The sequence below is a fragment of the Labeo rohita genome, chromosome 3 (assembly GCF_022985175.1).
Source record: "Labeo rohita strain BAU-BD-2019 chromosome 3, IGBB_LRoh.1.0, whole genome shotgun sequence".
Classification (NCBI taxonomy): domain Eukaryota; kingdom Metazoa; phylum Chordata; class Actinopteri; order Cypriniformes; family Cyprinidae; genus Labeo; species Labeo rohita.
Window position 1 is genome coordinate 27622737 of NC_066871.1, and position 22852 is coordinate 27645588.

General features: G+C 37.2%; 1 protein-coding gene across 3 annotated transcripts in view; it reads left to right on the plus strand.

Annotated features, from left to right (window-relative positions):
• scn4ab (sodium channel, voltage-gated, type IV, alpha, b) overlaps positions 1 to 22852 on the plus strand; it is a 40212-nt gene extending 17360 nt beyond the window's left edge. The window contains exons 1-25 of one of the 3 annotated variants that reach the window (XM_051105919.1): positions 615 to 812; positions 2064 to 2390; positions 2505 to 2623; positions 2822 to 2911; positions 4068 to 4196; positions 5954 to 6045; positions 6144 to 6395; positions 7129 to 7192; positions 7923 to 8064; positions 9868 to 10065; positions 10147 to 10360; positions 10464 to 10702; positions 10800 to 10973; positions 12505 to 12861; positions 12975 to 13325; positions 15393 to 15510; positions 15596 to 15750; positions 17206 to 17379; positions 18586 to 18708; positions 18908 to 19189; positions 19283 to 19336; positions 19436 to 19577; positions 19661 to 19761; positions 19855 to 20125; positions 20760 to 22852. In XM_051105919.1, coding sequence (XP_050961876.1) covers positions 798 to 812; positions 2064 to 2390; positions 2505 to 2623; positions 2822 to 2911; positions 4068 to 4196; positions 5954 to 6045; positions 6144 to 6395; positions 7129 to 7192; positions 7923 to 8064; positions 9868 to 10065; positions 10147 to 10360; positions 10464 to 10702; positions 10800 to 10973; positions 12505 to 12861; positions 12975 to 13325; positions 15393 to 15510; positions 15596 to 15750; positions 17206 to 17379; positions 18586 to 18708; positions 18908 to 19189; positions 19283 to 19336; positions 19436 to 19577; positions 19661 to 19761; positions 19855 to 20125; positions 20760 to 21997 — 5421 coding nt within the window. In that variant the 5' untranslated portion in view covers positions 615 to 797 and the 3' untranslated portion in view covers positions 21998 to 22852. Of the gene's footprint in view, positions 1 to 614; positions 813 to 2063; positions 2391 to 2504; positions 2624 to 2821; positions 2912 to 4067; positions 4197 to 5953; positions 6046 to 6143; positions 6396 to 7128; positions 7193 to 7922; positions 8065 to 9867; positions 10066 to 10146; positions 10361 to 10463; positions 10703 to 10799; positions 10974 to 12504; positions 12862 to 12974; positions 13326 to 15392; positions 15511 to 15595; positions 15751 to 17205; positions 17380 to 18585; positions 18709 to 18907; positions 19190 to 19282; positions 19337 to 19435; positions 19578 to 19660; positions 19762 to 19854; positions 20126 to 20759 lie in introns of those variants that run through there. The other 2 variants (XM_051105920.1, XM_051105921.1) reach the window with 2 other exon arrangements.

Genomic DNA, 22852 nt, shown 5'->3' on the forward strand with positions numbered 1-22852 from the left:
GCTTGATTCTTAATTCCTTCTGTAATAGTTGCATATGAGGCCCTCAGTTGTCCTCAGTGTGAAAAAAATGATCTCAAAATCATATAGTCATTGTTGGAAAGGGTTCAAATACACAAAAAAAACTAAAGAAAACCAAAGAATTTGTGAGATTTCTCTGATAAACAGAGAGCAGTTAAACTGTTCTAGACAAACAAGGGACTCATATGCAACTATCACTAAACAAAAAAACACAACTGTGGATCATTTAGGTCACAACACAGTATTAAGAATCAAGCGTATGTAAACTTTTGAACAAGGGCATTTTTATAAATTCAACTATTATTTTCTCTTGTGGACTATATGTAAATGTCTTTTATGTGAAATATCTTACTCATTTTGCAGATTCTGCAAGGTGTATGTAAACTTTTGACGTCCACTGTAAATGATACTTTGCATAGTGTTTCTTCTAACTGTTGTGATCACATTTGACAGTGAGCGTTGTCTGGAGCAAATCTTTTTATGTAGAAACTTGCTCAGTTATAGACATTCCAATGAACTCACGCTCAATTGAATCTGTGTTTGCTGAATTGTTTTGTTACTCTGAGGGGCAGGGCCTCATTCTGGTCCAGATCGACCCAAAAGTAAGAAGGGGCCCCACAAACTTCAGCACACAGTCAGAGAAATATTCTTGTCGAGAGCTTTTGACTGTATGTAGAATTTGGGGACCAAGCAGCCATGCCTAAGCGCGAGATAGACCTGTTGGAGGTTTGGAGCAGGAATCGTGCAGCTCACCCAAACAGAGCTAAGAACCTAAAACTATGGCCTCGTCAACTGTAAGTTTCAAAAAAAATTTAAAAAAGGTTTACTTCATTGGTCCGCATAACAGTATGCAACTTGATAGCGAGAGATGCTTATTTTTGTGCAGCTCAAGTACAATTGTTGTGATGATGATGTGAAAGTAATTGCACTTTAACTGTGATGTACAGTTTAGTTAAACTGGAATATTATGCTTGGATTTATGTTTCAATTAATGTTTTCAATGTCTCATTTTGGGTTGGTGTTTATTTGATCAAAAATACAGTAAAAACAATAATATTGCTAAGTTATTATAATTTCAAGTATTTTTATATCCTTTAGAAATCATTCTAATATGCTGATTTGCTGCTCATGCTACATTTATTATATTGTCATTTCATAACGGTTGTGCTTCTTAATATTTTGTTGGCAGCATTTCTTTCTCAGGATTTGTTTATGAATAGAAAGTTGAAAAGAACAGCAGTTATTAGAATGTTTTGTAACAATGTTTTGTCTTTACTGTGACTTTTGGTCAGTTCAATGCATCATTTTGGTAAAATAGTATTCATTTCTTTTTAAAAAAACATCACTTATGTTCAGTACTGTTTTGAATGTCACTCTATATAACTCTTTTTATGTACTCTTTTAACTCTATATTTATCTTAGAGTATCCTGTTTTATTTTTAACTCATAGAAAGTTTTGTATGTGTACAGAAATTAAAGGATTAGTTCACTTCCAGAATAAAAATGTCCTGATTATTTACTTATGTCATCCAAGATGTTCATGTCTTTCTTTCTTCAGTCGAAAAGAAATTATAGATTTTTTTCCATATAGCGGACTTTAGTGGGGTCCAAATTTCAGTTTTAATGCAGCTTCAAAGGGCTCTACACGATCCCAGCCAAGGAATTAGGCTCTTGGATCTGCCATTTACTAAAAAAATAAAAATATGTATTTTTTTTTCAACCACAAATGCTTGTCCATTTATTCTTTGGCTGGGATCGTGTAGAGCCCATTGAAACTGCAATTTGGACCTTAAACCCTTTGATCCCCATTGAAGTCCACCATATGGAGAAAAATCCTGGAATGATTTCCTCAAAGTCCTTATTTTCCTTTTTGGCTGAAGAAAGAAAGACATGAACATCTTGGATAACATGGGGGGGGCGGGGGGGTGAGTAAATTATCAGGAATTTTTTATTCTGGAAGTGAACTAATCTTTTAAGTTGTGATGGTAAATGCTATTTGTAATATGAAATATAAATACATTTTCCTCTTTTCTCTGTCCATGCAGGGCACAACTGAGAGAGACCCCGAAGTGGTGGCAGCCCTCCTTCAGCAGAATGTCAAGATGGCGAGCCTACTTCCTCCCACAGGCACCGATGTCTTCCGGCCATTCACTTTGGAGTCGCTCGCCAAGATCGAGCGGCGGATGGCAGAAGAAGCCGCCGAGCAGGAGCAGATGAAGGCCCAGAATGTCGAGGTGGCTGAAGAGGATCTGCCCAAACCCAGCAGTGATTTGGAAGCAGGAAAGGTCCTACCGTTCATCTACGGAGACCCTCCACCGGATCTCCTCAACGTTCCTTTGGAAGAGTTGGATCCATTCTACAAAGCACAAAAAGTCAGTGGCAAAAGCGAAATAACAAAGCCCAGACGTTAGTGAATATTCACAGATCTGGCTTATCAAAACAATATAACACAAGAGATTTAGTGTTTTTTTTTTTTTGTTTTGCAGACGTTCATCGTGATCACCAAAGGGAATACAATATTCAGATTCAATGCTGAACCTGCATGCTACGTTCTAAGTCCATTCAACCCTATTCGACGAGTTGCCATAAGAATACTCATACATTCATATCCTTCATATAACCCATGAAAATAATAATTATATGTAATTTGATATGATGTATATCAACATATATAACGTTCTCCATCTATTCTTTAATTTCCATACATGATTTAAGTTGACATAACTTTGTTTAATGCTTTTACTTCTTGTTTAATTTAGAGCCACAAATCATTCCTTCTAAGTTCTCCTTTACATCACAACAAATTATTTAGCATGTTCATCATGGTAACCATCTTGTCAAACTGCGTATTCATGACAATGAGTGATCCTCCAGCATGGAGCAAAACAGTAGAGTAAGAGATCTATCTATCTATCTATCTATCTATCTATCTATCTGTCTATCTGTCTGTCTGTCTGTCATGCTACAGTATCTACTGTTCGGTCTAGTAAAAAACTGTTTTCTAAACTTAGCTTTTCTAGCTAAACAAAAATATAAACACAAAAAAATGAATATGCTTCCTTAAAGGAGAAGTTCCAGAACAAAAATTTACAGATAATGTACTCACCCCCTTGTCATCCAAGATGTTCATACCTTTCTTTCTTTAATCGTAAAGAAATTATGTCTTTTGAGGAAAACAATATCAGGATTTTTCTCCATATAATGGACTGCTATGGTGCCCCGAGTTTGAACATCCAAAATGCAGTTTAAATGCAGCCTTAAAGGGCTCTAAACAATCCCAGCCAAGGAAGAAGGGTCTTATCTAGCAAAACCATCAAACCCCAAATGCATATCTAGATGTGCATGTGCACTCTTTGTAATCTGGGTCAATACAGTTAGGGGATGTTAAAAAAATCCCATCTGAGTTTCTCCTCCAACGTCAAAATCGCCCTACATTGCTGTTTTACCTTTTTTTGTAAAGGGCATTTGACCTTCTTTGAATTTTCACTTTGTAAACACTGGTTTGGTACTTCTGCAGTGATGTAGGATGATTTTGAAGTTGAAGGAGAAAATTAGATGGGAGTTTTTCGACATACCCTAACTGTATTGACCCGGATTACACAGCGTACGCATGCGCATGGCAGAGCTAGACAAGATGAGCATTTGAGGTTAAAAAGTATATCAATTTATTATTTTTTTTTTAGAAAATGATTGATTGTTTCACTACAAAAGACCATTATTCCTCGGCTGGGGTCGTTTAGAGCCCTTTGAAGCTGAATTTAAACTGTATTTTGGACGTTCAAACTCACGGGCACCATTGAAGTCCACTATATGGAGATAATTCCTGAAATGTTTTCCTAAAAAAACATAATTTCTTTATGACTGAAGAAAGAAAGGCATGAAAATCTTGGATGACAATTTAAATTACAATTCAGTACTAATTTATTTCAAATTCAGGAATGCTCTTGACATAAAATCCACATAAAATGAGCTAACCAGCAACGGAAAGTGGAAGTTATTGAGATACATTTATATGCCTTGATTGTTTATTGTGTTTTGGTCCCTCTTAGGTACGTTTTCACTGGCATCTACACCTTTGAGGCACTTGTAAAGGTGCTGTCCAGAGGCTTCTGCATTGGTGATTTCACATTCCTACGAGATCCGTGGAATTGGCTGGATTTTATGGTCATCACAATGGCGTAAGTATGACCCTGAATGACTATAACCTCAGTGTAAAATCAGAGGTCACACAAGCCAGTACAAACATTTGTTCTGGCTCTAAAATGTACTGACAGCCGTGAAAAATGTGTAAATGTGCTAAATGTTAAATACAAAATGTTGCATTAGAAATACAATTAGTGTTGTAGTTAAATGCAAATGGATTGTTCCGAAGAGGATTGGAATAGTTTACAGTTTTATTTTTAAGGGCAGTTTCTGTAATCAGATCCAAATAGTCAGCGTAGTGTGTGACTAATCAGTTTTTGCTCATTCAGGGTATGTGGTGCATGAGACAGGTGGGGTCTAGCAACCACATTAGACATGGAAGCATTGTGAAAATACCCACTCAGATGTGAGAGGTCAAAAGTCAGTTTGTTTACAGCATCAGCAATAGTATGACGAGGCTGTGCACAGGTCCTGGTCCTCTGAAGACAGTCCTCCTCAGCTTCTCCATACGTGTCCCTGAGGTCCACCCTCACCTCCCTTCACAATCACAGCCTGGCTGAATGAAAATGTTTATCCACTTGTATAGCGAGATCACTTACCAGGCCTATTTTTAGCAGCAGATCTCGGCTTCACACTTCGGCCCTCCTCAGAACATTAAAAGCCTGTGGTTTGATTGTAGTTCTGATGGTGTATGAAGACTTTTGAAATCCCAAGTTGTTATTATTACTACTGCATTCTCTAGTCTATTTCCGCTTGATGTCTAGTCAAGTGAATCCTCAATATAGAGTCAAGGATGTTGGATATTTTAGCTTCCCATCAATCCTTTTTTCTCTGAGTATTCTCTCAAAGTATTTTAGTAAATGTGTTTTGTACTACTTTTACATAAATTCAGTTGCCTGAAGTTCACAGATAATTACATACCGTGATCCAGTTGCCCAACCGGCATCTCACTTTCTATTGGTCCATAGTATACACATAATGATGCCATTTGGCTTCTGTGATCGACTGTTGAACTCAGGCTAAATATAGTCTACACTGAACATATCTCTTACCCCAGCAATTTCTACACTCCTCAGAAGACCATACTTGTGGAGGAAAACAAAGTGACACTAATAACATGCTGCGACTCTGCTTGAGCTCTTCCAAAAAAGAAAGTTCACTTCAATAAAAGAGACTCATTTGAACCCACACTTTTTTCAGCCAGAAATATTTCAAAAGAAATATATATCCGGTCAATATAGTATTGACTATTGTCTATTTAATTATATGGTCTGTAAAAAAAAAACAGTTTATGTTTTCAGGCCATTTTATGTCTTATTTTGATGTAGCAAAGTGGTTATATCTAAGTGTGTCAGTTGTTTACTTACTTTTATATTAGTCTTCCCATTAATGCCGTTATATTGTTCATTCAGACTGATTAACGAATGCTGAACGCGCACAAACACAAGAGGTGGGATTTATCGGATTAACCAATCAAAGCCGATCATAACCAGTCATATCATATTGCAATGAAGGCATTGCCTTCTCTCATGTGATTTCCCCCATTCATTCTTAATTACCCCCCCAACAAACTCACCGCATGCTTTAGGGGGTTTGTTAAAACACAATGGGCTCAGGGGAGGCGAGAGAAAGATGGACTCCCGTTGTAACCTTACCTGCTGGTGTCGCTGTTGGACAATGTTTCTTTAGAAAAACAAGTGATTTATACACTTTCTGATGTTGTATTTTGTAATATGTGCATTGTTTGATTTTTGTATTAAGCAAGTAATAAGCCTTTTCACTTCATTCACAGGTATCTCACAGAGTTCGTGGACTTGGGGAATATATCCGCTCTGAGGACTTTCCGTGTTCTTCGGGCCCTAAAAACAATTACTGTAATTCCAGGTTAATACAGCATGTCATTTTACATGGCTTCAGGAAATATAAATGCTATTCACTTGAAGAACACTTCAGCTGAGATTTTGTTTGAATACAAATTCCAGGTCTCAAAACCATTGTTGGCGCCTTGATTCAGTCGGTGAAGAAATTGGCGGATGTCATGATCCTCACTGTCTTCTGTCTCAGCGTGTTTGCACTCATTGGCCTGCAACTGTTCATGGGAAATTTGCGGCAAAAGTGTGTCCGCTCTCTTGACTGGAGCTACAGTGATAACCTGACCATGCTCTTCAATCACACAGACATCAGTGGCACTGCCAACAATACATTCAACTACCAGGAATATATTGAAAATCCGGGTAATTCCAGGCTACATCAGTGTGACATGATATGTAGCCCACAATTCTGGTCTTCTGACGAAAACGTACCTGTGGGAACTTTTCCGCAAGATGTGAAATATGTACCAATGAGTACATATCACTGCAGTTTCCAATAGAAATGAACACTAGATGAGGTAAAACAGCGAGCACAATTGTTTTTGTACACAGTTATGATTACAGCTCCATATGTTTCCCTTTCCAGCTAGCTCGGTAGCTCAGCCGGCATGGAGTTGGACTTAGGATGCACAGTTCTTGGGTACGAATCTTGTGAAAAACATGACTCACAATGAAAGAACTGAAAGGTAAGAGCTTGAAAAACAAGCGATTGCGTTTTTACGTCACATTCGCTTTTGTTCATACTATCGGGTAGGTTTAGGTGTAGTGCAAATGGTACATTATTTTGAAACGTCACGCAGCATTAGAGTTATAGCACGTGACACATACAAAACCAGCATCACATAAAACGTACCATATGTACGTTCATCTGTTCCGGGGAAAAAATGAACACTCTTATAGCACCACTCAGTGGACATTTCACATCGACTATGTCACGAAACGTACATGGTGGTACATATTCCCACCTTGCAAAAACGTTCCCAGAGGTACATTTTCGTCATGAGACCAGGTTGGAAAACAACATTACTTTAACCATTTTAATGATCCGATTTTCCTGCAGTGGTATTGATTAGTGATTTCCATTCCTTTGCCATAGAAAACCACTACTATGTGCCTGGCCACATAGATCCATTACTTTGTGGGAACAGCTCTGATGCAGGGTATGTTATTCATGATATTTTCCTACTAAGTAATGCTCTAAATCAACTTTGAATTGACACTGTGCATTACCAGCAAGTAGAAATTTCAGTACTAACTGTATTCAAAAAAGCAGTGAATACATACAGTTGAGGTCAACAGTTTACATACACCTTGCAGAATATGCGAAATGTTAATTATTATACCAAAATAAGAGGGTTCGTACAAAATGCATGTCATTTTTGATGTAGGACAGACCTGAATAAGATATTTCACATTAAAGACTGCATATGAGTCCCTCAGTTGTCCCTCAGTCCCTCAGTTGTCCTCAGTGTAAAAAGATGGGTCTTAAAATCGTACAGTCATTGTTGGAAAGGGTTCAAATGCTGAAAACCCAAAGAATTTGTGGGACCTGAAAATTTTTTTTGAAGAACAGCAGGCAGTTTAACTGTTCGGGACAAACAAAAAAACACAGCTGTGGATCATTCAGGTAACAACACAGTATTAAGAATTATAACTTTTGAAAACTTTTGAATGGGGACATTTTATAAATTCACCTATTACTTTCTCTTGTAAACGTCTTTTATGTGAAATATCTTATTCAGGTCAGTACTAAATAAAAAAACAACATGCATTTTGTAGGAACCCTCTTATTTTATAATTGACGTTTTGTAGATTCTGCAAGGTGTATGTAAACTTTTGACTTCAACTGTATATATTGTTAAATCACCTGTTTGCCATTGCTGTTCACAGGAAGTGCCCTGAGGGGTACGTATGCCTGAAAGCTGGCCGAAACCCAAATTATGGCTACACTAGTTATGACAACTTTGCGTGGGCTTTCTTAGCCCTTTTCCGGCTAATGACTCAAGACTTTTGGGAGAACTTGTTCCAGCTGGTGGGTATATGCATCTTGTAAAAGTCATATTGTTCTTTGCTTTCTTTCATGTGACACCAATTGCTTCATAACAAAACCTAAGATTGTCCGATACTTTCAGTTCATTCATTCCAGCAAAAAACACAGCTGAAAGGGATCATGACATGAGAAATCAAATTTTCTTTGATCTTTTGGCATATAAGAGGTCTTTGTACTATTAAGACATCATGCATGTTTCATAGCTTAAAATGTCCTCCTCATTATAAACAATGCGTTTATTTAGTCAAGCTCCAAAAATGGTTTGTTTGGTCTAAGGTGACGTCATCCGTGCGCATAAACACTGCCTCCAGAGCAAGACATCAATGAATAGTCATCTTCTCACCATAGGCCGCGTCCACTGGTGTTTGGTTGCTTAACTGCTTTACACTTGATTACGCTGAATACGATTGTTGCATCGCTTCGTGTCAAAAGCAAATAGAAATTACAATCACTGCCGCTGTCTTGTCTATACTGGACATACAGATGCACATCCAATTTCAGACACAGTCCACATGCTTGAGTCTGTTGTCAGTAGGACAAAAGAAATGAAAGAATGTTTGCTTTAATGCGTTTGGTTTAAACAGTTCGTTCACGTCTTTGTACAGATATCAGAAACATCCCAGTGTAAGGAACAAGTGGATAGTTGATTTTTAATGGCATCCCGGATCGTGTCAGAGGAATGTTCAGAGCGTTTTGTTTTGTAAACGAGGCACGGCGTCATGGAGAGTTCACAGGGAAACATTTCAGTGTTGCCAAGTCCGTGGTGTTCCGGCAGAATTGGGCTACTTTAATACTATTGCTGTGGGTTGTTTTTAATGTTCTTGGGTTGAAGCGACCCCAATAACGTAATATTTAGCCTCTAGAATGCTAATTTTACCAGAAGAACCCCACCAAAAAACGTATTTTACCCCCCGGAACGTGGGAGACCCCCCTTCGAAATGCATTTGGGCTTCTTTTGGGCTAGTTTTGAGTAGCAATTGGGTGGATTTTGTTGTGAAAACCTGGCAACCCTGAAACATTTGTTGAAAGATGAAGTGGTACTAGATCTAACTGCAGCAGCATTACAAACGGTTAGTAAACGGTTTTATAATGCTTTTTCTGGAAATGACCATTTTATTTTGCAATAGCGAGGGGGCGCTGATACTGCTACCTATGCAATGACGTTAGCCAATCATAACAGTGGCCGATTACTGAGAAGTCTTAAAGGACACGCCCCTGAAAAACAGGGTGTTTCAGACAGAGGGTCAGAATGAGGGTTGAAAATAATTATTTTTTCACATATTTGTTGTTTTTTTGTACAAAACGCTTTATTAACATAAGTAAACTTCAAAAAACACCAGTAGCCTTGTGGGCAGTGTGCTGACACATAGAGCCATTGCGCGACGGGCGTCCTCAAGGACCTTTCCCAACCCTACCCTCTCTTTCTCCCACTTCGTGTTTTGTCTCCTCTATACTGTCCTATAATAATAAAAGGCAACCCCCCCCCCACCTCCACACAAAACAAATCCATGTCATGACCCCTTAAACATAAAGAGAATGTTTGTTTTAGGTGTGCTACCATTTAAATCTTTAGGGCCAGTGTTTTTTGTTTGTTTGTTTGTTTTTTTGAAAGTTTTTTTTTTATTCAGAAAGAACACAGTAAATGAAGAAAATAAATGCTGTTCTTTTGAACATTCTATTTAGCAAAGAATCTTTGGTTTCCACAAAAAGTATAATTGTTTTCAATGTTTTCGAGACTTGAACAAGAACATGAATGAAGTATGAAAAGCCTCTTAAATATTTCAGACTCTCCGCGCAGCTGGGAAGACGTACATGATCTTCTTTGTAGTCATCATCTTCTTGGGTTCGTTCTACCTCATCAATCTGATTTTGGCTGTGGTGGCCATGGCATATGCTGAACAGAATGAAGCCACCATCGCAGAAGCGAAAGAAAAGGAGGAAGAGTACGCAAAAATCCTGGAACAGCTCAAGAAACAAGCTGAGGTTTGTCAAACCTTGTCATAGATCCTTGGATCATTTGTTTTGAACAATATTAATTGTTAGTGTCTGTTATCTGCCATAAAGCAGCAGAAAAACAACATGGTGAATGGCAGTAAGACATCACTATCCAGCAAAAAGAAAGGTGATGATGATCAAATGCAGAACGACTATGACGGGATCGCATTGAAGCCCCTCTCAAAGTCAAATGGATCCAAAGGTAGCATGAATTACTTGGAAGTCCCTGACTCGCAGATGAGAAAACCAAGTGCAGTGAGCGCCACAGACAATGCTTTAGATGGTAAGTTCACATTTAGCTTTAGTGTAAATAGCGAGTTCCACAACAACTGAAGAAATCAAATCATATTTTTGTGTTTTGTGTTCTAAAATACTTTCATCAATAGAGCTGGAGGAAGTTCAAAGGCCATGTCCTCCCTGCTGGTACAAGTTTGCTGACATATTCCTGAAATGGAATTGCTGCGTGCCATGGGTGAAATTCAAGAAGTTTATCTACCTAATTGTAATGGACCCTTTTGTGGATCTGGGCATTACCATCTGCATTGTGCTCAACACTGTGTTCATGGCTATGGAGCACTATCCTATGACTCCACATTTCGAACACATGTTGTCAGTGGGAAACCTGGTACGTGATGAAAACATACAGCTCATTAGACTATATAGTTGTTTTGCCAGCATACGGAAGCGTTTCCTTGCATCATGATGTCTTCTTTCCTCTGCAGGTTTTCACAGGTATCTTTACAGCAGAGATGGTGCTAAAACTTATTGCACTGGACCCATATTATTACTTCCAAGTTGGCTGGAACATTTTTGACAGCATCATTGTGACCATGAGCCTGGTGGAGCTGGGCTTAGCCAATGTTCAGGGCTTGTCTGTGCTGAGGTCCTTCCGTTTGGTAGGTGAAGTTTCATTGTCTGACTGACTCTTAAAGGGATATTGCACCAAAAAAATGAAATTTTTATATATTTTACTCACTGTTGGTCAAAACACATAACACTTTCTTATGCAGAAGACAAAAGAAGTCAGAGCTACTGGAAGTGGATGGGGACCATAAACACCAAACACCATAAAATAGTCCAAATGATTCATGAATATTCCAAGTCATATGATGATTGTTCAAAATTTTCACTTAATCTTAACAGCAGTGGTCACCATTCATATTCGTTTTCTATACATAATTCCCTTTTCATTGGGAGATACACTACCAGTCAAAAGTTTTTGAACAGTAAGATTTTTAATGTTTTTTCAAAGAAGTCTGCATTTATTTGATCTAAAGCAAAACAGTAAAATTGTGAAATATTCTTACTATTTAAAATAATTGTTTTCTATTTGAATATATTTTAAAATATCATCAAAGCTATATTTTCAGCATCATTACTCCAGACCTCAGTGTCACATGATCTTGCAGAAATCATTCTAATATGCTGATTTGCTGTTCAAAAACATTTTTATTGTTATTATTATCAATATTTAAAACAGTTGAGTACATTCTTTGATGAATAGAAAGATCCAAAGATCAGCGTTTATCTGAAATAAAAAGGTTTTGTAACATTATACACTATACCATTCAAAAGCTTGGAGTCAGATTTATTATTTTTTTGGGGGGAAAGAAATGATAGAAATGAATACTTTTATTTAGCAAGAATGCTTTAAATTGTTCAAAAGTGATTATAAAGACATTTATAATGTTGTGGAAGATTTCTATTCTAGATAAATGCTGTTGTTCTGAACTTTATTCATCAAAGAAACTCAGCTGTTTTCATAATATTAATACTAATAATAAATGTTTTTTGAGCAGCAAATCTGAATATTAGAATGATTTCTGAATGATGCTAAAAAATCAACTTTGTCTAAAATGTTTAAATTACATTAAAAATTTTACTGTTCAAAAACATTTGACGTGTTGATAGCGTATGTAATAATAAAATTAATTTATTTAAAAATGAAAATGTTTGAAAAATAATAACTTGATATTTTAATTTACAGTATATTAAAATGTAATGTATTCCTGTGATGCAAATCTCAATTTTCAGCATCATTACTCCAGTCTTTGGTGTCACATGATTCTTTCATTTCCTAAAATTAAACAACTTGTAAAAATGTTAAAAATATATTTTTTTAAACAATGTCATTTTTTTCAGGGTTCTTTGATAAATAAAAAGGTCAAAATAACCATATTTATTTGAAATTAAAAGTTTTTGTAACATTTTACATTTTTGTACACTTTTAATCAATTTAATACGTCTTTGTTGAATAAAAGTATTATTTTCTTTAAAAAAATCTGCCGACCCCAAACTTGAAACTGTAGTCAGTGAAAATGTGTTTGCATTGTAATAAATATATGCATTTTACATACAAAAAGTTTTGAAATTGAAAAAATTTCATGACTAAACAGTGTATTTAAATCATGATTCTGTTGGTTGCAGATGCGTGTGTTCAAGCTGGCAAAATCTTGGCCAACCCTAAACATGCTGATAAAGATCATCGGTAATTCAGTGGGTGCTCTTGGGAACCTGACCCTTGTCCTGGCCATTATTGTCTTCATCTTTGCTGTGGTGGGGATGCAGCTTTTCGGAAAAAGCTACAAGGAGTGTGTGTGTAAGATCGCGGAAGATTGCGAGCTTCCTCGCTGGCACATGAACGATTTCTTTCACGCGTTCCTCATTATCTTTCGCGTTCTATGTGGGGAGTGGATCGAAACAATGTGGGACTGCATGGAAGTGGCTGGCCAAGGCATGTGCATCATTGTCTTCATGATGGTCATGATTATAGGAAACCTAGTGGTGAGTGGATTTCCATTTTCTCATAGATAGATAGATAGATAGATAGATGTTTAGTATGTCATTGTACTTTATCTTTAAATTACTATGTTTTTTTTCTCTATCTCATCCTGAAGGTGTTGAACCTCTTCCTGGCTTTGCTGCTCAGCTCCTTCAGCGGAGACAACCTGGCGGCATCTGATGATGATGGGGAGATGAACAATCTGCAGATTGCCATTGCTAGAATCACAAGGGGCATTGACTGGGTAAAGGCTTTTGTTATCGGACATGTAAGACAATGTCTGGGCCTGAAGCCAAAGGAAGAGTGTGTGAAAGAAAACGAAGAAAGCGATTCTAAAATGACCACCATGAACTCCACTCTATCCGTTGTCAAAGTGCCTATAGCCAATGGTGAATCGGATGATGACGATGATGGCAACAGCTCCTCTGAGGAAGAAGACAAAGAGGATGTTGATAAAAATACAAAAGTGAGTTTTTTTGTCAAGTGAGTCAGTGCAAAATTCTATTAATTGTGTTCCTAAAATCTAATGTGAAAGATCACACAAATGCAAAACTGGTTGCCAGAGTATCACTGACATCCGTCAGTCATCACCTCTTGGCACCTAGACATGTGTCTCAAATACTGTGACACCTGCAAAGTCCATCTGGAGCTCCACAGGTCATCTTGTTTAGAGAGTATGTCTAAGGAATGGCAGAAACCATGTGACCTGGTGACGGGGCGTGGGAAAGAGCACCAGCGTGATTAGTTACTTTACAAAACAACGTTCTGACCAGCACCCAACCTATTTAAAGCATGTCAGTGCCATAAATCCCTACTGCACTATATCCCAATTCCCTGTCAAATGTACATCTTTACAGTTCAGGTCTTACATTTTATTTCAGATTTTATTTGTGGAAGCACACTGGCCCTAATTCATTAGGCAACTGTTAGTTGGCATGCCTCTGGATCAGGTAACACAGTTCATATGTCATGCCCCCATGTGTCGCACAGCACTGCATTTCACATCAAGCTATATGTCAGAGAGAGGGAACATGAACGCAGATTTGTACTTAAGTCTCGTGTGAACAATCGAATAAGATCTGGAGTGAAATCTGAGGTTTCTGTGAGATTTACAGCTGAAAGGTCATCTAATCTTAACTTTTTTCATCATGGCGAGACGCCTATTTTGGACTACACTGTAAAAAACAACTTGTTGAGTCAACTTAAAATAATTTGTAACCTGGCTGCCTTAAAATTTTTAATTTGGTCAACTCAAAAAAAGTTTATTCAACTTGAAATGTTAAATTATACTAAGTGACAACTTAGACATTTGAGTTGAATCAACTTACAATTTTAAGGCAGCTGGGTTACTTACCCATCTGTTAAGTTTAACAAACACAAATATCTAAGTTGTTACTTAGTACAACTTAACATTTCAAGTTGAATAAACTTATTTTAGTTGACTGAACTTAAAATTTTAAGGCAGCAGGGTAACATTATTTTAAGCTGACTCAACAAATTGTGTTTTTTATTTTTTACAGTGTATGGGGGGAACCATTATTTCGATGACGTGAAATAGTTGTACTCGGTGAGCTACTGGTGCTACCTGTTGTTACTTTTACCCCAACACAACTCGGAAAATAAAATACTGTACTTAAAAAAAAATATATACATTGTTTTATGCATATTTTGGACTATGGGGGTGCCATTATTTCGATGATCTAAAAATGGTTGCACTCGGTGAGCTCCTGGCACTACCTGTTGTTATTTTTACGCCAACATAACTCAGAAAATAAAATACTGAAACAATGACCACAGCTACTGAAAGAGCTTATAGATGGCAATTGATATAAGCGTAGGCTTAAACCAAAAGCCATACCATTGATTTTTCCCCACAAGGAGTCTAAAAGCCCTCAGATATCGAGTGAAATCCACACAGAGAAACACCTTCAGTGGCTGCGCCGTCATGACAAGCGTAGTTAGGTTTACATCCTGTCAGGATGGCATCTAGCGTTTCTTGTCTGTGCCATTTATAAGCTTTTTCAGTAGCTGTGGTCGACTAAAAGCCTCAAAGACATCATGACTAAAGTGGAGAGAACAAAGATGTGGGTCTTTACAAAGTTTTATTCATCCACAGGGGCCTTCCCATTGTTTTCTCCTCTTCTTTTTGCTAGGAAAGCAGTGAAGACTTACATCGCTTCTGTTGTTGCCATTCGCCTGAAAATTGTTACCAAAAACCACACAATGTGGCATTGTGTCAGTATTTTATTTTCTGAGTTTTGTTGCGGTAAAAGTAGAAACAAAGTTTGTGCTAATTTTTCTGTCAAGTTTGGTGAACTCTGGCCTGTGAATTTGTATTGCATAGAGATGTGTGATCAACAGGGGATTGATATGTCATGGCTTTACTCAATATTGGCACTTGGAGACAGGTGTGAACTTCCCTCAAGCTCTTTGAAAATTTTTTTGCCAGTTTGTCTAAATCAGCAGAGGATATTGAGGTTGTAAAAGTAATAATCACACCAGAATATGACCTACAGTGTTTTCATCTTTACAGAGCAAAGATGGAGATGAATTATCAACCTGCAGCACAGTAGACAAACCTCCTGAGGTAGAAGAGGTGGAAGTAGAGGAAGAAGAGGACTCCACCATCCCTGAGGCCTGCTACACAGAGAGTGAGACAAGAACAATGACTTATCGCCGTGCGTAGTATTGAGTTATGTTCTTCTTCTTAACATTTTTGTTTGTCTGCGTTCCCAGACTGCATCAGGCGGTGTCCTTGCTTGGAGCTTGACGTTACCCAAGGTAAAGGGAAGACATGGTGGAATTTCCGTAAAACCTGCTACGCCATTGTGGAGCACAGCTATTTTGAAACCTTCATCATCTTCATGATCCTCCTCAGCAGTGGAGCTTTAGTGAGTCTGTTAATAAACCATTTATTAGGGGTGGGCGATATACCAGTAGACAAGATTAACCGGTGAAAGATGTTGGATTGTGGTAACATGCTCATGTGAGGTTGTTGTGCTACACGGTCACCAAAATGTATCATTTGCACTCGTTTTTAAGCATTGCGGTTTAAAAACAAGTGATTTTAAGCAGTCAAAATGCATAAATATTTATAATATTTATAATAATAAATATTTAACTTAACACGATAAAGAACATGCAGTAATTATTTTATACAATGTATGTAGCATTTCTTATTTTTTTGTTCTAATGTAGTTTTTTTTTTGTCCTGTAATTTGTTTCTTATTCCTTTTAAATTGCTGTCTGTTCAGTTGGCTTCGGTTTTGTTTTTTGCTTTTTTTTTAGGCTAGCATTAATTTTTTGTGATATTGACATGAATTGTGAAAGAATTGTGAAATTTCTATGGCATAATACATTTTGACAGCATAAAGATCTTATCTAAAGAAAAATAGCTGTATTGCGATCAAGAGGTTGCGTTAGACTTTAACATTGTCCGTCATTTTGATGGACAGGGTCGTAAAAATTCTGTCATAGTCTATTACCCCTCATTTTAATTTTCATATTTTAATTACAGTAACACATTTAATTGCTTTTAATTTTGTTCACATTGTCATTTTTAATTATGAACCTATAGGACAATATAGGCTTATGCATTCATTTTTAAGAGAACAGATCATAAGACTGCGTAACATTTCATGTTCAACACCACACCCAGCAGTGACAGCGGTTTTAATTTATTCTCATTTTGTATGAACCAATATTGAATCGTAAATCCTAATTGATCTTTTGGTCTATGCTGTTTTCAGTTGATGAGATTAGTGACAACTACATAGTGCGCCTCCCATCCAATAAATCGCAATAGGCTAAGCTTTGTGTTACTTTTGATATGAAACAAAGTCTCAGATTTCAAATTCTATCCATTTCATTAGGAAATTCAAGCAATAAATATCGCTTTGACACTATGTGACGTGATAGATCGCTGTAGCTTCCGGGTACTCACCTGTGCGTGAGTACCCGGAATTAAACGCATAGCAAAACATTCGTGACAGTTTCATTTTTGTTCTGGATCCCCTGTTCTGCTGCTACACTGGAGCACACTATCCACTAACTGGACAGGGGTGGGAATTACAGTTACAAGTTAGAATAGATCACTCTCAGTGTAATCTGTCAAAGTGACGGACGGCCTTCAGATTTTGCCGTCACTGATAAAAAAAATTCCGTCAATGACAGACAATTTTCAGTTAAAGCGACCTCTGATTGTGATATATATATTGTTACCTTGAAAAAAATTCCTCATACTGTGATGTAAGATTTTGGTCGTACCGCCCACCCCTACCATTTGTACTTGATTAACCAGAATCCACTGAAACCTTGTTTTTCATATGTGTGCTTCTTTTTATTAGGCATTTGAGGACATATATATTGAACAACGAAGAATGATTAAAATCATCCTTGAATATGCAGATCAGGTCTTCACTTATGTGTTTGTCATTGAGATGCTTCTGAAATGGGTAGCATATGGTTTCAAGGTCTATTTCACAAACGCATGGTGTTGGCTGGACTTTCTCATCGTTGATGTAAGTATTAGTTCATCACAAAATACATATGAAATTGACACTATTCTTATCTAAGAAACTTTGTTCATCTGTGATACTTAAGACAAATTTGACCCACACTAAAAAGCCATTCAAAATTTATGAATTCTTACAGTACTTCAGTACTCTTCCAGTACAGATTAGAGTTCATATCTCAATTATTTTATAACAGCTTCTGCATTATTCTTCAATTAGTATAGATAGTTTACATCTTAAAGACAAAGGTATGGTTCTTGTATATTTCACCAGTAAAGCTAAATTAATCTATAGATGCAACAGAATGGTTGTTACTGTTTCGAGATATGTATTATTGATGAAAAATGACCAGCAATATACTTGAAGCCAAACATTTTTAAAGAAGTCTCTTATTCTCACCAAGTCTGCATTTGTTTGATCCAAACAGTAACATTTTGAAATATTTTTACTATTTAAAATAACTGTTCTCTATTTGAATATATATTTTAAAATGTAAATTGTTCATGTGATTTCAAAGCTGAATTTTACCATCATTACTCCAGTCACATGATGCTTCAGAAATCCTTCTAATATTCTGATTTGCTGTCCAAGAAACATTTTTATTATGTTGAAAACAGCTGAATATAATTTTTTCAGTTTTCTTTGATGAATAGAAAGTTTAGAAGAACAGCCTTTTTCTGAAATAGAAAACTTTAATAACATTATATATGTCTTCATCATCACTTTTGATCAATTTAAAGCATCCTTGCTAAATAAGTATTAATTATTAATTTAATTATTAAAGTATTAATTTCTATAATTTCTTTCCCAAATAAAAAAATACTGACTCTAAGCTTTTAAATGGTATAGTGTATAATTTTACAAAAGCTTTTTATTTCAGATAAATGCTCTTTTTTTATTCATCAAAGAATCCTGAAAAAAATGTAGTCAACTGTTTTAAATATCGATAATAATAATAATAATAATAAAAATGTTTGCTGAACAACAAATCAGCATATTAGAATGATTTCTGAAGGATCGTGACTGGAGTAATGATTCTAAAAATTTTGCTTTGATCACAGAAATTGGAATAAGGAATAATTATTTAAATAGTAAAACATTTCGTAATATTACTGCTTTTGCTGTATTTTGGATTAAATAAATGCAGGCTTGGTGAGCAGAAGAGACTTCTTTAAAAACACATTAGAAATTTTTTTTTTAATATTTCTGCAGGTGTCCCTGATCAGTTTGACTGCAAACATCTTAGGCTACTCTGAACTGGGGGCCATTAAGTCTCTCAGGACTTTGAGAGCACTGAGACCTCTTCGAGCACTCTCCAGGTTTGAAGGAATGAGGGTGAGTTTTCTGCTGTCCACCCTCACCTTAACACCATTTATTAATTAGCAAATTCTTAATATTATTATTATTTTCACATTCTGTATTTTGTGCTGCTGACCATCTAAAACATTTTAAAGTCATAAACCACAAGCTCCGGTGAAGGTTAACAATTTAAGGTTTGGTTCTCAACAAGCTCTCTTGCTGTCTACATGCACAGGTGGTGGTGAACGCCCTGGTAGGAGCCATTCCATCCATCTTCAACGTTCTCCTGGTCTGCCTGATCTTTTGGCTCATCTTCAGCATCATGGGAGTGAACCTTTTTGCTGGAAAGTTCAGCTACTGCTTCAACTCAACATCCGACGAAATGTTCACTATCGACGTGGTCAACAATAGAAGTGAATGCTTGGAGCTCATGGAGTTTTTTCCAGAAGTACGATGGAAAAATGCAAAGGTTACCTTTGATAACGTAGGCATGGGATACCTCTCCCTACTGCAAGTGGTGAGCACTGCATAAACAACTGTGCATTAAGCTGTAATGTTAAATACATTTAAAAATCGGATACTTCAAAATATGTTTTCATTCGGTTTCCAGGCAACATTCAAAGGATGGATGGACATCATGTATAGTGCTGTGGACTCTCGTACTGTAATGTTGATTTCAGCCTTTTACTACAATATTATGTGCAGAATTGTTCTCTTGTAATACATGCATTTTTCTTAAACATTGTTTTTGTTCTCTATGTAGATTGATATGCAGCCGGAGTATGAGGCAAACCTTTACATGTACCTTTACTTTGTCATCTTCATCATTTTTGGCTCTTTCTTCACTCTCAATCTATTCATTGGTGTCATCATTGACAATTTCAACCAACAAAAGGCAAAGATAAGTGTCAGCGCTTGGTCTTCTGGATCTGTAGAAACACTAAAACACCTTCTGCTGTGGAATAATCGTCTCTGTGTTTATACTTAGGAGGAACTGATATCTTCATGACAGAGGAGCAGAAAAAATACTACAATGCCATGAAGAAGCTTGGCTCCAAAAAGCCACAGAAACCAATTCCAAGGCCTACGGTAATATATCCAGTCTTTCTCTCCAATTAACCATTACAATTAATTGACTTGAATCTGATAAAGTACTAACGGCACCTTCTTCCCTTCTTAAAGAACTGCTGCCAAGGTTTAGTATTCGACCTGGTCACCAAGCAGTTCTTCGACATCTTCATTATGGTAATGATCTGCCTGAACATGGTGACCATGATGATGGAGACAGATGACCAGAGTGAAGAGATGGAAGATATTCTGTCCTATATCAACCTTGTCTTCATCATACTCTTCACCGGGGAGTGCATTCTCAAGATCACCGCCCTGCGCTATTACTACTTTTCCATTGGGTGGAACATTTTTGATTTTGTGGTGGTCATTCTTTCAATCTTAGGTGAGTTTGATTTATTAATAGTAATTATTAAGTTATCATGAAGTGGAAAATTAATCTTTATCGGTCAACGACAGGATGCTCATTTTTTGGTTCAAATACAATTAATGCTTCGTGGCTTTTTCCGCTATGTCATTCTATTATAAACTTGTTTTTCTGAATCATTACATCGACATTGAAACATTTTTACTTGATTTACTGGACACAGGGATAGTTCACCCAAAAATGAAACTTCTGTCATTAATTACTCACCCTCATGTCGTTCCAAACCTGCAAGACCTTCGTTCATCTCCAGAACACAAATGAAGATATTTTTGATAAAATCCGAGAGCTTTCTGATGTTGACAGCAACGCAACTGACATGTTCAAGGCTTAGAAAGGTCGTGTGGAAAATGTGCATCAATGTGTATTTCATCAAAAATACCTTAATTTGTGTTCTGAAGATGAACGAAGGTCTTACAGGTTTGAAACGACATGAGGGTGAGTAATTAATAACAGAAGTTTCATTTTTGGGTGAACTATCCCTTTAAAAAACCAACATGAATGCAAAGAGTAAGTTTCACTTGCTGTAGACTAGATTTTCTCTTGTATATCATTGCTCATAATATTTCCTTGTTGATTCTTTCTCGTCTCTCAGGTATTATGCTGGCAGATCTTATCGAGAAGTACTTCGTGTCACCTACGCTGTTCCGCGTCATCCGACTGGCCAGAATCGGCCGTGTCCTGCGGCTCATCCGTGGCGCCAAGGGAATCCGGACATTACTGTTTGCGCTGATGATGTCACTTCCTGCCCTCTTCAACATCGGCTTGCTTCTATTCCTAATCATGTTTATTTTCTCCATATTTGGCATGTCCAACTTTGGCTATGTGAAAAAAGAAGGAGGCATTGATGACATGTATAATTTCGAGACCTTTGGGAACAGTATCATATGCTTGTTCATGATCACAACCTCCGCCGGCTGGGATGGACTGCTGGCACCTATACTCAACAGCCCACCAGACTGCGACCCGGATGTGGAGAACCCGGGATCGAGTGTCCGAGGCAACTGTGGGAACGCTGCGGTAGGCATCGTCTTCTTCTGCAGCTATATTGTCATGTCCTTCCTCGTCGTGGTCAACATGTACATAGCCATTATCCTGGAAAACTTCAACGTAGCCACGGAAGAAAGCAGCGACCCCTTGTGCGAGGACGACTTTGAGATGTTCTATGAAACCTGGGAGAAATTCGACCCCACCGCCTCTCAATTCATCACTTACAGTAAGCTGTCCGAATTCTGCGACACGCTAAAAGACCCCTTGAGAATCCCCAAACCGAACACCCTCAAGCTGATCACAATGGACCTTCCCATGGTCCCTGGTGATAAGATCCACTGTCTCGATATTCTCCTAGCCCTCACAACAGAGGTGCTGGGAGATTCTGACCAGATGGATGCCATGAAAGCAACTATGGAGGAGAAGTTCATGGCCAACAATCCTTCGAAGGTTTCGTATGAGCCCATCACCAACACTCTCAAACGGAAACAACAAGAAGTGTCCGTTTCGACCATCCAAAGAGCTTACCGCAAGCACATCCTCAAACGTGGCCTCAAACAAGCCTCATACATGTACAGAGAGAAGACGAACACAAAGAAACGAGGTGAAGAGGCTCCAGAAAAAGTGGGAATGATAGCTAAGAAAATGAGGTATCTGTATGGAGATCAAGCCATTGAGGATGACAAACCTTCAGGTTTCTCGTTCTCTCAACATGCGAAGCCACAGCATGGGTTTAAGCGTCCTCTGGTGAAAGTTCAGAGCGATGTGGTCTTGCACTCTGCCCCTTTTCCCGTTCCTGACTCATCTGCCGCTAAAGAAAACTTGAGGGAGTCTATTGTGTAACAGGTTCAAGCCATGGTGTACGCTTAACCCTTGGAAAGCCCAGCAATACTGAGCCCCTTCAGAAAACTGTTCAGAGTTGTACTTCGGCACACAACAGCTACAGTATGAAAGAAAATTATGGAGTCAGTATGGCAAAGATTCTTTGCGAATGAGTTGTAATCAGCATTACTGATGCATTCGATGGCTCCTCTCAGTACTGCCCTTAAAAAGACGCTCACCAACTGTTTGTCTAATGGCACTGGAAGTGATTGGGCTCTTAGTGCAGATATCAAAGATTTTCATGCACAGAACCTGAAATGACAACATTTGTTTAAAAAAATTAAAATGATTACTAATCATTTGAAAACTAATTTAAAGGAATAACAGGAGGGAAAACCCTTACCTGGCAAATCCTAAAATTAATTCTGAATTACAGAATCATTTATCATTATCATTTTTGTAATATTTTTATCTTTAACTTTATTGAATTGACTATTTAGCACATTTGAGATTTAGAATTACGGTTAATTTTACTGACATTTCACAGTCCGATGTGACTGTAGTATTCAAAATAAACACTTTTTCACTAAATAAAATTAACACTGATAATCAGTATTAAATAAAGCATATCAGTCTTAAAATGTTTAAAAATGTAATATTATGTACATTTGCCTTTATAAATACTTCACTAACAGCAGTTAATTTGGTTTTTGAGTGCAGTCAAACGATTAATCACATCCAAAATAAAAGTTTTTGTTTACATAATGTATGTGTGTGTACTGTGTGTAATTATTATGTATACATAAAGACACACACACACACACACAGTATAATTTATTTTATATAGAAATGTACTTAAAGGATTAGTTCACTTCC